Below are 16,197 nucleotides of genomic sequence, written 5' to 3' on the forward strand. Positions count from 1 at the left end.
ATATATTCACATTAAGTATTTCAAAACTTTAGTTTTCTATACGCAGGCATATCTAGTTTAATTTTGCCTAATTTTCATGTTTCATTAGTTTTCTATGAGGTTATTATTGAGGTAATTATTTCAAAAACTAGAGCCAATCTTGCAAAACTATAACCATTATTAGAATCTGTCCATCAAACAACCTAAAATTACTTTATTCTGGCAAGAAAATGTTTGTTGACCAGTGTAATAGATTGTAGAGGAGAAAGTGGGGTCAGTGGAATACCAGAGAGAAGTAAGTTACAGATGTCCAGAAGAGGGAAGAGCGTGTTCAAGGAGTTTGGTGGTCGCTGGGGACAGGTAGAGGTGGATTTTGGTGGTGGTACAGGTAAAGTGACAGGACCTGGAAATGTTTTAAATGGGGGGGGGGTAAATGAAAGGGCAGAATCAAGACAACATGCCTGAAGGGAGGGACAAATAACAGTGTTAACAGTTAGGAATATCCAGGTTGAGTTTCAGAAATCTGTCACAGACATCCAAGATGGGATGGCTGACAGGCCGCATGAATGGCAGAAAATCCCCTAATCCAGTTGTTGAAAGCTTCATCATACCCAAAAAGACGTAATTCTGTAATTCCTGCCAAAGGTGCTTTAACAAAGTATAGTGTTTGAAAAGTTAATGTGAGATGTTGTTTTTATTTATTTTTAATCAATTTACGAAATTATTTTGAAATCTGTTTTCAATTTGTAATTATGGTATACCAAATGTAGATTGAGGATTAGGAACTTGAAAAGTTTGTAGCAAAACTGAAAAAAAGTTAAGTAGATCTGAATACTTTCTGAAGCCACTGTAAAAGAAATCTCCCTTTTAATTTGCTGCCCATATGCTCCTCCATTGCATTTTGTATTTTTGTACTGTACATGCCTCTTGCCTCTTTTCGTGAAGTGTTGGATTACCTGGATGTTGCAGGATTAATTTGATATGATCTTCTGCCTTCTGTGTGAAATGTGTTTTGTTCATACCTGAAATAGATAACCGGAGTCCAATACATGTATCTTCTAGAATTTTTTCTGAAGTCTTCAGTTAAGGGTGAGCTTCTTTCCTTCCTTTAGGTTGGTTATCCCACCAGAGCTGTTGGAAAATTTTTAACCAATTGATATCAGTTTGATCTTTCAGAGATAAAAAGCATTTGTTAGTTGCATTTTCCCAAGTTACAATAAACCAGAAATTTACCTATTATATGTTCCCTAGTATCAACACGGTAGTTGTGCTTAATTGACGGAATGTTCAAATTAGTGCTCATAATTTCAGATTTCAAAACACCTTTTAACTTTTTTAAGAGCACAGCCCTTTGAAGTCTATGGGAACAGTTGATATGAGAACTGAACATGAGACACTACATATACGTTTTCTAATACCATGGTAAAAAAAAAAATCTTCCAACTACCAAACCAACATTTTTTATACAGTAGCAAACTTGCTAACTTCTGAACAGCTTTTTTGTTCTATTTGGTGCTTCTTGCATTGCATGATTACAATGTTGCAATAAGGTTAACCTGTGTCCAGAGTGTAGACATGGAAGTATTTGCAGATTCCTAATTTTCTGCACAAAACGGCTCTCTGACCTATCTATCTGCATGTCATGTGGGGCAAGTCTACCTGAAAAATTCTAACAGAAACTTAAGCTGTAGCTGTATTAAGTGTGGATAACCTGAGATTTCATTTCATTTCTTCTCTAATAAGGTTTAAAGAAATGTATCTACAGTGCCTACCTTTCATATTGAATAAAGCTAGTGCTTGTTTAGAATGCTTTTATTGTTTTTAAAGAATGTGTATATACTGTGCATTTTAAAACTGCCTTTAGCTAAGATGTTGGCTTCTTTCTTGCCTCTCCGTTGTGCACTAAAACTGAAGGTAAATTGTGGCTAAAGCAATGACTTTAAAACGGAAGGCTGTAATTTACATCAAAAATGTACAGGAAGTCCCCGAGTTGAGAACATCTGACATACGGACAACTCCTAGATACGATCAGAGGGGTCCCTGCTTGCGCATGTGCAGGGCAGAAGCTAGATGGGGGAGAGGGGGCGGTTTGCGTGACTTGCAGAGGAAATCTTTCAACTTTTCAACAAACCCACAGTCCCTATCTTGTATTTAACCCGGGGACTACCTGTATATCTTCAGACTGAAAAGTGCAAACTTTAAATCACTTTTGACATCTTTTGACGATATGTACTTCGTGTAAATTATCCTTAACTGTTTCCAGAGATGAACTTTTTGTTCACATACAAAGATCAGATCAGACAACGTTAAATACGCATCGTAGAATTATTTGGTGCCCCTACATTCCTGAAGAAAATGAGGAGATACCAGCAGAGGATGGAAGTCAGACTATTGCTTTATTGCACGAAGATCGGGTAAGATGTCTCCCTATATTTGCTCATAAATAACCTATAATACATAACAGACACAATAAAAATTACATTTAATTTTCTTGGTTTTTTTTTTAATACCCATTGACCATGATTTGATTGTCATCTCAGCCACTTTACCCTGCAGGGTTATGTTTTAGCTTGCTGGACAGCAATCTAAGCACTAGCGGGCTGAGAGGGTTGTCATGGGGCAATGTTAACAATCATTTAAACATATAATGGAACAAAGCAATTTTTTGATTAGTGTTAAAAGTATAAGTATCACTGGAACTAAACTGAAGTGCTAGATATGTTCAGCATCTCCTTCCTGTGACAACAAGTTCTGTCTCTACTAACAAAGATGCATGGTATTTCCATGTAATGCAGGAATGCTGGGTGGTGATAATGCTGGCAGTGAATATATCTGATTGACCCACCTACATGCTGAATTCTTAGATTGTGGTAATGGTTATAATATAGTGTTCAAACACAATTAGCCAGAAAACCTAGCTAAATGCGGTTATAATTTGGTTTGTTCAATTTTGAGTTTGCTTGAGTTTATACCGATTTGTCAGCCCTTGTCCCACATACAAGTGGTTTGCCATTCCCTTTTTTTGTTTTAAATACGGCAACTTTAAATTCTAACTTGCTTTTCAATTGTCTTTCACCCATTGTCACTTTACTTTCAAAATGGCATCAGTTAGGACATCTGATATTGACTTACAAATTTGTATAGCATTTTTGTTAAAGCAAAAGAAAAAGCATGTATAGATAATTACATAAAAGAAAAAGGTTGCAAAATAGCACAGCATAAATTCAAAAGCAATGAATGTAAAATAACTAAGGCTGCTTTGATCTCAATATGGTCATTTGGGTTGGTTGGTGACATTTTGTAGTCACATGTGAAGTGATATGTGGAGAGCTTTAAATTTAAAGGCCTTGTGCTTTGTTATTTATTTATTTTTTGTGGGGAAGGTCACATATGGGGGTGGGGGGGGGGGGGACTAGCTTTAACCTCCTAATTAAAACATGCAGGATGGGCCTAAATAATCCTAATAGGTAATAGGTTATAATGTAGTGTTCCTAATAGGTTATAATGTAGTGTTCAAAAACATTTAGCCAGGAGACATAGGTAAATGCTGTTATAATTTGCTTTGTTCAATTTTGAGTTTGCTTAAGTTTTTCCTATTTTGTCCATTGTTCCCCACACAAGTGGTTTGCTACCCCCTTTTTTTTTAAACCCAGCAACTTTAGATTCTAATTTGCTTTTCAATTGTCTTTCATAAAAAAAAACCAATCAATATGGTCATATTTGGGTGTCTTCTGTGGTTGTTGGCATACTTTTTGTAGTCACATGTAAAGTGATATGTGGACAGGTTTAAATTTAAAGGCCTTGTGTTTTTTTATTTTTTTTTTTTTTTTTTTTTTTGGGGAGGCCTCCCTCCCTAAGCACCCTGACACAAAAAGATAAATAAAAGTTCCCGTAGAGGACAGACGTGTGCCGGGGTCAGAATTCCCAACAAACGGCAACATAGATAATTTGCCAGGGGCCAGATGATGTCAGTTCTCCATGAGGAAAAGAAAGCTCAGAGAACACCTAGAATGTTGATGACTGGGCAGGAATTATTGCAAGAGGCACAATCAGTTGAACCCAGGGTAGCCTAATGACCACTATGCATTGTTTCAAATACAAAAAAAGGCATGGTTACTAATATAGGAAAATCTCCAGGAATAGTTGTCAGGATAGTATCCTGGTGATGTCACATCCCTATTAAAGCATATAGAAAGAAATGTGCTATAACCCAAAAGGTGGTACTTTTAACAGCATCTACGCGTTAGTTTCTAAATATAAAATGCCAGCAAAGTTTTTTTTTTTTTTTTGGGGAGGGGGGGGGGGGGGCAAAAAACTAACCCAAAATTTTTTTTTTTTTTTTGGGGAGGCCTCCCTCCCTAATAAAAACATGCAGGAGGGGTCTAAATAATCCTAATAGGTAGTGAAAAGTTAGTTAAAATCTAACACATGAATACAATTATGAAAGGTTGTTCTGTAAAGCATGCTCAAAGTGCTGTTGGTAACAAAATTTAAAGGGGACCCTATACTACAGCATATTATATTTATCAAAGAAAAGGGGAGAATATGAACTGGCCTGTTTCTGAATAAAAAGTGTTTACACTGAGGACTGAAATGACAGATAAAGCCCAGGATCAAAAGCGCGAAAAAGGTGGGAACGGGGCAAAGCTGAGAAATTTCAGAGACGAGGCCACATCTATCCCCAGAGGGAAACAATCACAGTAAGCACTCTGTGGAATGGTACAAATGCCACAGAGAGGCCTGAGTTAATGTGGTAACTAACTACTAATTTGTTTAAAAACATTGATCATTGATATATTTTTGTTCAAAGAGGTCTCAAATTGTTTCCTTTCTCAACTGGTTTCACAGAAATCCTATTCTGCTGCAACATCTTGCACCAGCATAATAACATTTTTACACTATCAAGTGCCAGCTTTTTTTTTTTTTTTTTTTTTTTAATTCAAACATCAAATTTGTTTAAAAACATTGATCATTGATATATTTTTGTTCAAAGAGGTCTCAAATTGTTTCCTTTCTCAACTGGTTTCACAGAAATCCTATTCTGCATCCTCAGGAGTTATATTGGAGACCTAAACAGTTGCAAATGTCAAACACATATAGAAAAAAGGTTCTTACAAACTGAATGTAATTACTTTTTATAATTCTGTAACAGATTTAAAATTTTGTATAATAGTCTTTTTCATGTTTTCAAAACTAGGAATGCCATATAGGTTCACAGAAACACTCAATGAGGTCCAAAAGTCTTGTAGTCAACCTGGCTGTCAGAGACCAGATTATTAGACGCTGAAAATCGTTGTGCACTAAGTAGCAACATCGCTATCTCTATAGGGCAGTGATGGCGAACCTTTTAGAGACGGAGTGCTCAAACTATAACCCAAAATCCACCTATTTATCGCAAAAAGCCAACACAGCAATTTAACCTGAATACTGAGGTTTTAGTTTAAAAAAAACAACTCGCACGTGAACATCTTTTGTCTCCAAACTAAGGATTTCATTTTCAGAACTAACTGTGCTGTTATCTGTCATCCCTTCTATCTTCTCCAGTGTTTCACACAGGGTTGTCCTCCATCTTACGGAACTGTAAAAATCTGTTACTAAAATTCACCTTTGCAGTTGCTACAATGCTAGCAAATTCCTTGTAGATTCCCTGATGGCTTGTAGGATTTTCTGCCAAAGTTGTAAAACTTTCTAAATGCATTTTGAGATTTGAAAATATTTCAGCAGCCCACTTTCAAGGTCTCTTTCAAAAATCTGCATTTCTCTCAAAATGTTTTGATATCGCAAAACATCTGTTTTGCTGTTTTCCCTACACCTTGTAGTTGTTTGTTCAATACATTGAAGTGTAGTGTAAAATCTGTAAAAAACATGAGTTTGGTAAGCCAGGCCATATCAGTGAGCTGTGGATATTCCTGCCCTTTTTTATTCATATACAGCCTCATTTCACCCAAGCAGGCTACAAATCTCTCCCAGGACTCGTCCTGAGCTCAGCCACCGGACGTTATTGTACATAAGTAAAAAATTATACTGTGCCTTAACCTCTAGAAGTGCTTAAAACTGTTGAAAATTCAGAGCATGAGGCATGATGTAATTCACTATTTTTTTGACCTCTGAGGAAATCATCACATGCTGCTTTCCCTTGCTCAAAGAGCTTCTTGATGTATAATACAATGACTTGATATTTTTTTTTCTTTAACAAAGATCTGTATGAAACCAGATGTTGCCCCCACCATAGAAGGTGCACCATCACTATTAATTGAAACCACTTTTTCTGGTCTTATGTCTTGTGACACGAAAAAGCCTCCATCACAGTATTGTAGATCTCCATCCCTTATGCTCTTTTAGGCAAAGACACCAGGTTCACCAGCTCTTCTCTCATGATGACACCAACGCCATAACGCAAAATTATTGATAGCCTTGCCTGATTATTTATATCTGTGCTTTCATCCAAGCACATGGACTAACAGGCTGTTTGTAAATCAGTGGTAAGCTGCTGACTAGCATCACTTGTCATGCGCTGGACTCTAATCTTTAACAGTATTTCTGCTAAGTGGCATCTCGGATGCATTGAATAATTTTATCCTTGTTTGAAATTATGAAAAAAGAGAATTTCTCCCAGACAACATGGCTGTTTTGATAATATTCCCATCAGAGAGGGGCTTACCATGTTTTGCTATACACCGTGAAATTTGAAAATTGGCAGCTGTCAGATTTGTTCCAGAAAAATAGTTGCAAAAACTAAGATACTGGGAATGATATTTCCGTAATTTCCCTTCAAGAAACTTTTTTTTTTTCTTCCAGTTTCACAACCCTTTTTTTGTAGTTGGTTTCAAAGTGCCCTCTGATACTTAATGTACAACACAACACTCGCATTACACAAAGTACATAATGCTTTCCCATTGTGTTCAATCACTCCAAATGACTCTATCCTGACCTCTTGGAATAATCTTCCGCTATTTGTTTTTGCCTATTTTGCTGTACAAATTTTTGGGTGTTCAAGACTTGGCGTCTACAAAAACACAAAACTGAAAAAAAAATGAAGGACCCAATATAGATTTATTCCTATTCCAAAAATAACACTATTAGTTAACACTAAAGAAATGGATATTCCCTTAATCCACGGCAGTGATTCTCAGCTGGGGTTCTTTTTGAATTTGCTGACCGCCTGCACAAGGGGGCAATGTTCCATTGACCACCAGTTTTTGGCCTGCTCTTTTAAAGGCATCTGAATGTAATTCCTACCTTTGATTCCCCTCCTTTGTACACGTGTTGGACCTACTTCTAGAGGAATTTGCATCAATAAAGTGAGGTCTCAACACACTTCCCATACGCAGGAGGCGGTCAGACCTTGATCATTCATACAAGCTCTCATTTTCCCATTACCAGGAGTCCAGGTTGGCTACTATGGACCGCAGCCAATACAAAGTTCCCCCTGACAATCCCAGTACAATGAGTGCCATGTCTGTTCTGTACCCTCATATAGCACACACACAGGCCAAAGAGAGCATTTCAAGGGTCATGTAACATCGGGTAACCTGCTGGTCTGCAATGACATTATAACCTTTCGTGTACTGAATTCACAGAACAAAAGTGTGGATGTCATTCATGCAATGTACAGCAATAGCTCTCTATGACAGAACCAATCCATAACCCGACACCAGAAATGAGCACCAACCTGATAAGACTGATAACCTAATAAAGAGCCCGCTGGCAAAAAAGCCCATCTAGTCCAGCTCCTGTATCTGTGTCCCACATCTATGAAAAGGAGGTAGCACAAACCCATCAGGACTAGTAACCCGTGATGGGACTTCTTTCTCTAGAAATGTATCCAATATCCTCTTAAAGGTTGCCATCACCACAGTGCAGAATTACCACTTTCATTTATCTTGGTAACTAAAGCCGCATACACACTTGCAATTATAGTCGTTGGAAAGGATCTATCACGATGCAATGCAGCACATTGCACACAGCTTTTTGTAAATCACTGTGAACAGCAACACACAGTTACAGGGTTCCCATTATATTCAACAAACACCTTCTACCATGAGCTTTGTGTTCATCTGGTCCTGACTGGGTATATCAGACTGGTAAAGAAATTTTTAGGGTTGGCAATCATTCTATTTTAAAGAATTGTGATTATCGTAAATCCAACTAGTACTGGAATTCTTTTGCATATCAGACTAGTACTCCTGTCACTGGGTTGTGCAGCTCTGTTCAGTGTCTTCAGCTTTCATACTGTACTTCCCATAACTAGGACACAGCATTACAATATCCCCCCTCCCCTTACCCCCTTCATAACTGTCCACTCTCCCTCTGTACTTTCACCCTTTTAATGCTGGATCCATACACATTAGCTGCCTCTTCTCCCCACAGCCTGAGGGTTAACTGATGACTCAAGAAGAGAAATTCTTTAGCCAGCCCAGCTGACAGAGGGACAATAGCACAGCCAATGGGAGGGCCGCCAGGTGGGGAGCTCGTGCCCACAAAGGCCTCTGAGTGCCCCCTCTGGCACACGTGCCATAGGTTCACCACCACTGCTATAGGGCAAATAGATCCCTCAATCTTCAAATTTGTTACTTGATAATCAGTTTCCAAGTTTAATTCTAGGTCCACAAAACAAATGCATAATTTTTGCCTTTTCATAAAAATGATTGAACCATTTCAATATGAAAAAAATATTCAAAACAACTAGCCCAGCTCACTTTATATTACTCTGGATCTGAGGCCCCAAACTTGTTCTCCAACAGGAATTTTTAATTTGCTCTTGCTCCCTCCTAAATATAAAAGAATACGTAGGGCCAGAGATGTCTCAATTCCTCATCTCCCCCCCCCCCCCCTTTTTTTATTTTTTAATTTTTTTTTATTTTTTATTTTTTTTTTATTTTTTTTTATATAAGGTAATCCCCATTTCCTTTCAGTTACTTGGATACTAAAACCTCCTCGTGGTCTGATCACAATCTGACTACCTGGGCGAGACTATGAGTTAACTAGACTAACTAGAGTTATGCGTTTTCTGTACCTTCAAATATTTAGGAGAAAAGTTTGATATCCCCTCGGGAACTATTTCTTTATCTACAAATCAAGCACTGCTATATTTTTATGGAGTCTCCTCCTACCATCCAAATGAGTTTTACTTCCTTTGAGCGTATATGCTATTCAGACCCTTTTCCCCCTGGGGTGATATCAACAGTGTACTCATGTCTCCTGAATTCCCTTATGCATTCTCTACAAATATTTCCCACACAATTTTCATTTCCTATACCTTTCCATTTTAGAGAATTTGGGATTCAAGTGTTAGAAGTAGGTAATATTGTGTAACTGTGCAGTGAATTTTAATTTTGGATGTAGTTTTTGAAGTACTGATTTTAGCCAAGGGTGTCCCACACTTGAACCTACATTTTGGGTAGCATTATCAGGGTTCTTCCCAGAAAGTTTTTTTCAGCCATGAAACTAGTGGGAACTAGTGGGGTAGTAAAAAGTGGGGGGGGGGGGGACAAAAATTGACACAAATTTAGTGCTCCCAGTTATTTATGCCATAGGTATCCAGTATCCTCTATTACTATGTCAGTGTTCTACCTACCCTCCCTCCTATACTTTGTTCCAACTTTCTAAAGCCAGACTTGTTTATAATGTACAATTTTCATTATTATTATTATGCCTCAACAGCCCAGTGCTGTGCATTTTAATCCAACTGCCTAGTGTTCCATGTTTTAATTGTGTAATCCCTTGTAGTAGTGTAATATTGTCATCAATGTGGTGTAACAAGTTAGGCTTAGTTCACATTAGCAGTAAAAAAACTGGATAATTTACTCCTCCCTAGTGAATACTTGGCAACTGCTAGGCACCTGGATTGGTAACAGGTGGCAACTGCTGGGCTATTTCAGGCGTAGCAGTTTTTCAAGCAGCAGGGTTTCCTGGCGAGAGAAAAGAGAGGGGTAAACGCAGCAAATGCAACCTTACTGCCAATGTGAATTCAGCCTAACTTCAGATGTCAACTCCTTGTGCTATATCTGTATAACACAAAACTTTTGTGAAAAGTTGTTCTTGATCTGTCTACAGTCAGTCCTCTTGCTCAGCTTCCCTCTTTCTGATGCTCACGGTTCCATTCAGTGCTGATCTCATTGGGCATGCGTGAGATTGAGCACTTTTTTTTTCCATTATAGGAAAGCCCCCGATGATACTTACCCAATGTGGGGCATGCACAGAAGGAGCAGCCCACAGCCATCTGGGATATGTAACACAAATACCCCAGGAGGCTGCAGATTTACCCTGCAGTCTTTACCACCATCGCAGAAAAGACGGAGGGGGAAGGGGCCTTTCCCAAAAAAATCACCCTGTATATAATGTTAAAATGTGGTGATGCTTTAAGACCATCATGCATGTGATAGCAGATGGGAACAGGACACCCAGTGCCCCCCCCCCTATCACTGACCATATTCTATGGACAAAACAAAAACTGCCTGTGAAATTTATCTGCCCACTGCGTGTGTGTAAAATCTGCTTGTCATATTCTGCAGCCTAAAAACTCACCGTGTTCAATCTTTCAGATATCCTAAATTGTTGGTTGTATTTACCTTAAATTTTTAGGGTACACAGGGGACTCTCATAGCTACTAATAACCAAAATGTATTTTTCTAATTTTAAGAATTTCAAAATATGGGGATCACACATTTAAAAACTAGTGGAAATTGAACATTTTGGTTGCTGTTTCAAAAGAAAGTGCACCTAGGAGCCCAAAATTGAAAATGCAAATGTATGACCCCCAGGGGCCACTTAGCAAGGAGCATATTTTTTTTACCTACCTTTCACCAAAATATAATTGTAATAGTACTCTACACTTTCTGCTTCTGTTCTTTGAACCCCAATTTATCTGGAATTGGGAGGTGCAGGAAACTGAAAACGTATGTGCAAGTGGGGAACAGATGTATAAACCCCTAAATTTCATTAACAAGGCGTCATTAGAACATAAAAAAACTCTGTCTATCAAACTGTCACTTCCCTACCCTAGACCCTAATTTCTCTGGAATAGAGAGGTGCAGGTAAAAATATAGGTGCAAGTGGGGGACACTTGTGGCTAACACCCCCTAAACTTTCAACAACATGGCATCATTACAACATAAAAAACTCTGCCCATCAAGGCACACCTCCCTGTTACACATGACTGTACCCTTCCAGCACCTGAAGCCAAAATTTGTTTTGATAGGCAGAGTTTTTTTATGTTATGATAACATAGTGATAAAATTTTAAGGGGTGTTATCCACAGATGTTTCCCACACCTCCTCATTACAGAGAAATTTGGGTTTCAGTGTTAGAAATGGACAGTAATGTGTAACAGCGCAGTTTGTTTGTCATAGTAATGACATTTTAGTTGTGGGGATGTAGCCAAAGATGTCCCCCCACTGCACCTACATTTTCAGCTTTGCACACCCCACTATTCTAGGGAAACTGTGATTCAAAGAAGAGAAGTAGACAGGGTAACATAGTATGACAATTATAGATTTGTAACAGGTAGGTATTAATTTAGGGGCCCCATCCTTTCTATGTAAGTGTCCAGCGTCCAGCATCCCAATGCTCCTTTCTATGTAAGTGTATTGGTGAAATGTTATTGTTGGCGAGACATTATTAATAATAAAGAAAACTACCCAGCCATATTACAGAGGGAAAACCAGAAAAACTTAAATGGTAGTATGGTTTTGATATAACCATCATTGTGTAGAGATATATACAGTTAGGTCCATAAATATTTGGACAGACAACTTTTTTTCTGGTTCTGTACATTACCACAATTAAAATTAAACATTTCAGATGTGGTTCAGCTGCTGACTTTCAGCTTTAGTTCAGTGGGTTGAACAAAAGGATTGTATAAAAAATGAGGAACTAAACCTTCTTTTTTTTTTTTTTGACCCTTCATGTCAGGGGTCAAAACTAATTGGACAATTGACTCAAAGGCTATTTCATGGGCTGCTGTGGGCAATTCCTGCTTTATGTCCTTATCAATTAAGCAGATAAAAGGCCTGCAGTTGATTTGAGGTTGGGGGGAGAGGGGGGTGCATGTATGTGGAAGATTTTGCTGTGAACAGACGTGGTCAAAAGAGCTCTCCATGCAGGTAAAACAAGCCCATCCTTAAGTTGCAAAAACAGAAAAAACCCATCCGAGAAATTGCTACAATATTAGGAGTGGCAAAATCCTACAAGTTGGTACATCATGAGAAAGAAACAAAGAACTGGTTAACTCCGCACCAAACCTGGACGTCCACGGAAGACAACAGTGGTGGATGATCGCAGAATCATTTTCCATGGTGAAGAGAAACCCCTTCACAACAACCAACCAAGTGAACAACACTTTCCAGTAAGTAAGGCGTATCGATATTCAAGTCTACCATAAAAAGAAGACTGCATAAAAGTAAATACAGAGGGTGCACTGCAAGGTGCAAGCCACTCATAAGTCTCAAGAACAGAAAGGCTAGATTGGACTTTGCTCAAAAACATCTAAAAAACCCAGCACAATTCTTGAAAAACACTCTTTGGACAGATGAAACCAAGATCAACCTTTATCAGAATGTTGGCAAGAAAAAAAGGATATAGAAGGCGTGAAAGAGCTCATGATCCGAAGCATACCACATCATCTGTAAAACATGGTGGAGGCAGTGTGATGGCTTGGGCGTGCATGGCTGCCAGTGGCACTGGGACCCTAGTGTTTGACGAAAATGTGACACAGGACAGAATCAGCCAAATGAATTCTGAGGTGTTCAGAGACATCTGGTCTGCTCAAATCCAACTAAATGCAGGCGTTTCATAATACAGATGGACAATGACCCAAAACATACAGCCAAAGCAACCCAGGAGTTTAATAAAGCAAAGTAGTGGAACATTCTTGAATGGCCAAGTCAGTCACCTGATCTGAACCCAATTGAACATGCATTTAACTTCTTAAAGACAGCTTGGGACAAAAAGATCCACAAACAAACAGCAACTGAAAGCCACTGCATTAAAGGCCTGGCATAGCATTAAAAAGGACGAAACCCAGCATCTGGTGATGTCCATGAGTTCAAGACTACAGGGTGTCATTGCCAGCAAAGGGTAGTAGAAATTAACGTTTTATTTTCAGCTTTTTAATTTGTCAATTATTTTTGATCCCCTGAAATGAAGTGATTGTGTTGAAAAAAGGCTTTAGTTCCTCACATATTTATGCAATCTTTTTGTTCAACCCACTGAACTAAAGCTGAAAGTCTGCAGTTCAACTGCATCTGAGTTGTTTCATTTAAAAAAAATAATTGTGGTAATGTGCAGAACCAAAATTAGAAAAAAGTTGTGTCTGTCCAAACATATTTATGGACCTAACTGTATCTCAAAAGTGATATGGGTAAAGGAAAGCAATAGAATTAATTAATATACCTAATGTAATTGCATTCTATTCTGTTAGGTATTAGGCAATATAGAATAGAATTGTGTGTGAGAGAAGAGCTAATGAAGATGAGAAGATTATGGTGTGATAATCTTGCTGTCTTGGAAAAAAGGGGTTAACCATAGAAAGGGAATTTGATTTGGGTTGTGGCTAAGATCGGGTGCTGATACAGAATGCTCACAACTTATTGATCTTAATCATGCGGGAATAAATGTGGTATCAAATGACTTATGAGTATCTGCATTGCCCACAGTTTGCAGACATTAGAGTGTTATAAGAATGTAGGAAAGTGGTTGATTTGTAAGGTTATTACATTTATGTACAGATAGAAGAATTAGACCTCTTTTTCCCTTTAGTTGTGTCTCTTTAAGGTCACTAAGAGGAGATCTGAGTTTCCTATAAACAAGAATAAAAGCAGTTGAGTAAATTTGTTAAAACATAGGTCGTTAAAGGAATTAGTTTTTTTGCCTGGAAAAACTAACCTGTTTTTTTTTTTTTTTTTTTTTTTTTTTTTTTTTTTTTACAATGCGGGGGTTAGCAAATTTAGGTGAGACTGAAAATCTGTACAGCAATATTTCTCCATGGTAATTGTATAATTGTATATTGGCAAAGTTGTTGATAAACTGCAAGTTTTTATCTAAGATTTGCAGTATAGAAATATTTGATTAAATTTGATAAAAATGAATTTGATTATTTTGGGTATCCGAGGTTCCCTTAATGATGCATTGCAGGATCCTAACTTCATATTGATGATTCGAATTACTAATTAAGTTTAAAAATGTTTCCATTAGTTTCTGAAGGTTTAAAAAGAGAATGGAATTTAGGGTCTGTCACAAAGAGGGATTTTGGGGAGTATAGTTATTTAATGGAGATTTACGGATATTCCTACATCATAAAAGAGAAAAGATTGTAGGAGAACCATGGTTTATCTAAGTGGGTAATCCTTTGAAGTAGAGGGGGAAGAGGCTTTATACAATAGTGCCTAAATATATCAGGGAATATATGTGCCACGTTAGATTAGCTGTATTTTAGCCCAGTCTTGAGACAGTCTCTTGGGTATGAGATAAGAGAATTTTTCTTGGTTGGTTATTTTGTATCTAGACAGATTACCAAACAAAAAGTGCCCATTTCATGCATGAACAGTGAGAAAGTTTTCTGGAAGGTGCATTACCACATCTTACGCCTGCATTGTTTTAAATTAGGCGACGTAGGAACCAAGAACCTAGGAGATGGCAGTGCTCAAGAATTCCTTTGCGCTGAGAAGAATTTCTGTTTACTGGGAAATCTAAATTGTCCTTTGCTTGGCTTCCACCCTTTCAATTTTGTCAAACTAATAACATATATATGGTGATTTCTAATTCAGTGGGACAAATAATCTTTTTCCTATTTCGTTAGGGTGGCAGTGCTAAAATTGAATGCATCACTCCACTGTTTACTTTCTTTTATTCATTAAAATTTACCTCATCCCTTGTTCCCAATATTAAAAGATTATTATTTAATGCCTTCCTCTGGAAAAATAGACCTTAAAAAAACATTACTGACCCAAACTTCTTTAGAAGGGTGAAATAATGCAAATGATCTTTTTTTTCTTCTTTAAATTTTACATTTTTATTGGGGTTTATATGAAAAACAATATTCCAATATATAAACTATACAAATACCAGGATAAATTATTATGAACAAACTCAAGTTTGTATGAAGTCAGAATAGGGAATGACATTGGTATTACCTGTACTTTTATAATATGGTATTATATAGCATGTTTCCTAAAAGAAATTAATTCAGATCCATATCATTTTTATCTAAATGAAGTGGTTAGTTGTCCGCCCAATATTTACAATAATAAAATTTTTGTAAGGCAAATTTACTATCGGCTTACGTTTTTTCATAGTGGTAATTTGTATTTATTCTTTGTACCTCATCAGAAACATTAGGCGATGTTGAGTGATTCCATGTATTAGCAATTGTTGCTGTTATATAGTTACATAAGTAAAAAAAAGACACAACTCCATCCTGCTCAACTACTAAGAAAATAAACATATCCCGGATAAAAATCCCATAGACATAGTTGATCCAGAAGGCAACAAAAACAAGGTTTAATTTGCTCCAACAGGGGGAAAAAATTCCTTCCTGATTCCATTAGACAATCAGATGTTACCTGGATGAACAGTCTCTGTTATCTTTAAAGCTTTAATATCAAGTTGAATTGTGTGCTACTGGAAAAGCATCCAGCTTTATATTAAAGCTATCTATAGTAGTTGCTAAAACTTCTTCCCAAGGGTGCCTTTTCCACATTTTGACAGATATATATATATATATATATATATATATATATATATATATATATATATATATATATGGTGATCATTTTCCTCTTAAAGGGAGAATAGATTCAGTTCACCTCCTCCATTCTTTTTATTAGTTTAGTTACCCTCCTCAGTGCACTCTCCAATTCCACAATGTCTTTTTTGTGAACTGGTGCCCTTGTGAGTCTCTGGGTAGTGGAGGAGCTCCGTTTGGGTTTCCCCATTGCCGGAGCATACAGTGCGAGAGTCAAGGAGCCGGTAATCATGTAGGAAAACACTATAGTAGTCGCTAATAAGCCCTGTGGTCGTTCCTGCTAAAGAGAACAGCTATCTTTGCTGATTTCCTGCCATGCCCCCCACACAAATGATCCTTTTAAACAAACAATATGTAGCTAATATACCTTTAGCAAACAATGATTGAATGATAAAATCTAACTGAAAACCTAGACAATCCATCTGTAATTATAGACCGTAAGGGAAAAGTGAACCACTACCATCATCTCCTTAGAT

The 16,197-nt window shown here is 37.5% G+C and overlaps 1 protein-coding gene across 1 annotated transcript in view; it reads left to right on the plus strand.

Moving 5' to 3' along the window:
- The window catches only part of EDC4 (enhancer of mRNA decapping 4), a 256,361-nt gene that overhangs the window by 60,219 nt on the left and 179,945 nt on the right, over positions 1-16,197 (plus strand). Inside the window, exon 7 of the mRNA XM_072423087.1 lies at positions 2,243-2,393. Within this exon, the coding sequence (XP_072279188.1) occupies positions 2,243-2,393 (151 nt within the window). The remainder of the gene's footprint in view (positions 1-2,242; positions 2,394-16,197) is intronic.

The sequence above is a fragment of the Pyxicephalus adspersus genome, chromosome 9, assembly GCF_032062135.1.
Source record: "Pyxicephalus adspersus chromosome 9, UCB_Pads_2.0, whole genome shotgun sequence".
Lineage (NCBI taxonomy): Eukaryota > Metazoa > Chordata > Amphibia > Anura > Pyxicephalidae > Pyxicephalus > Pyxicephalus adspersus.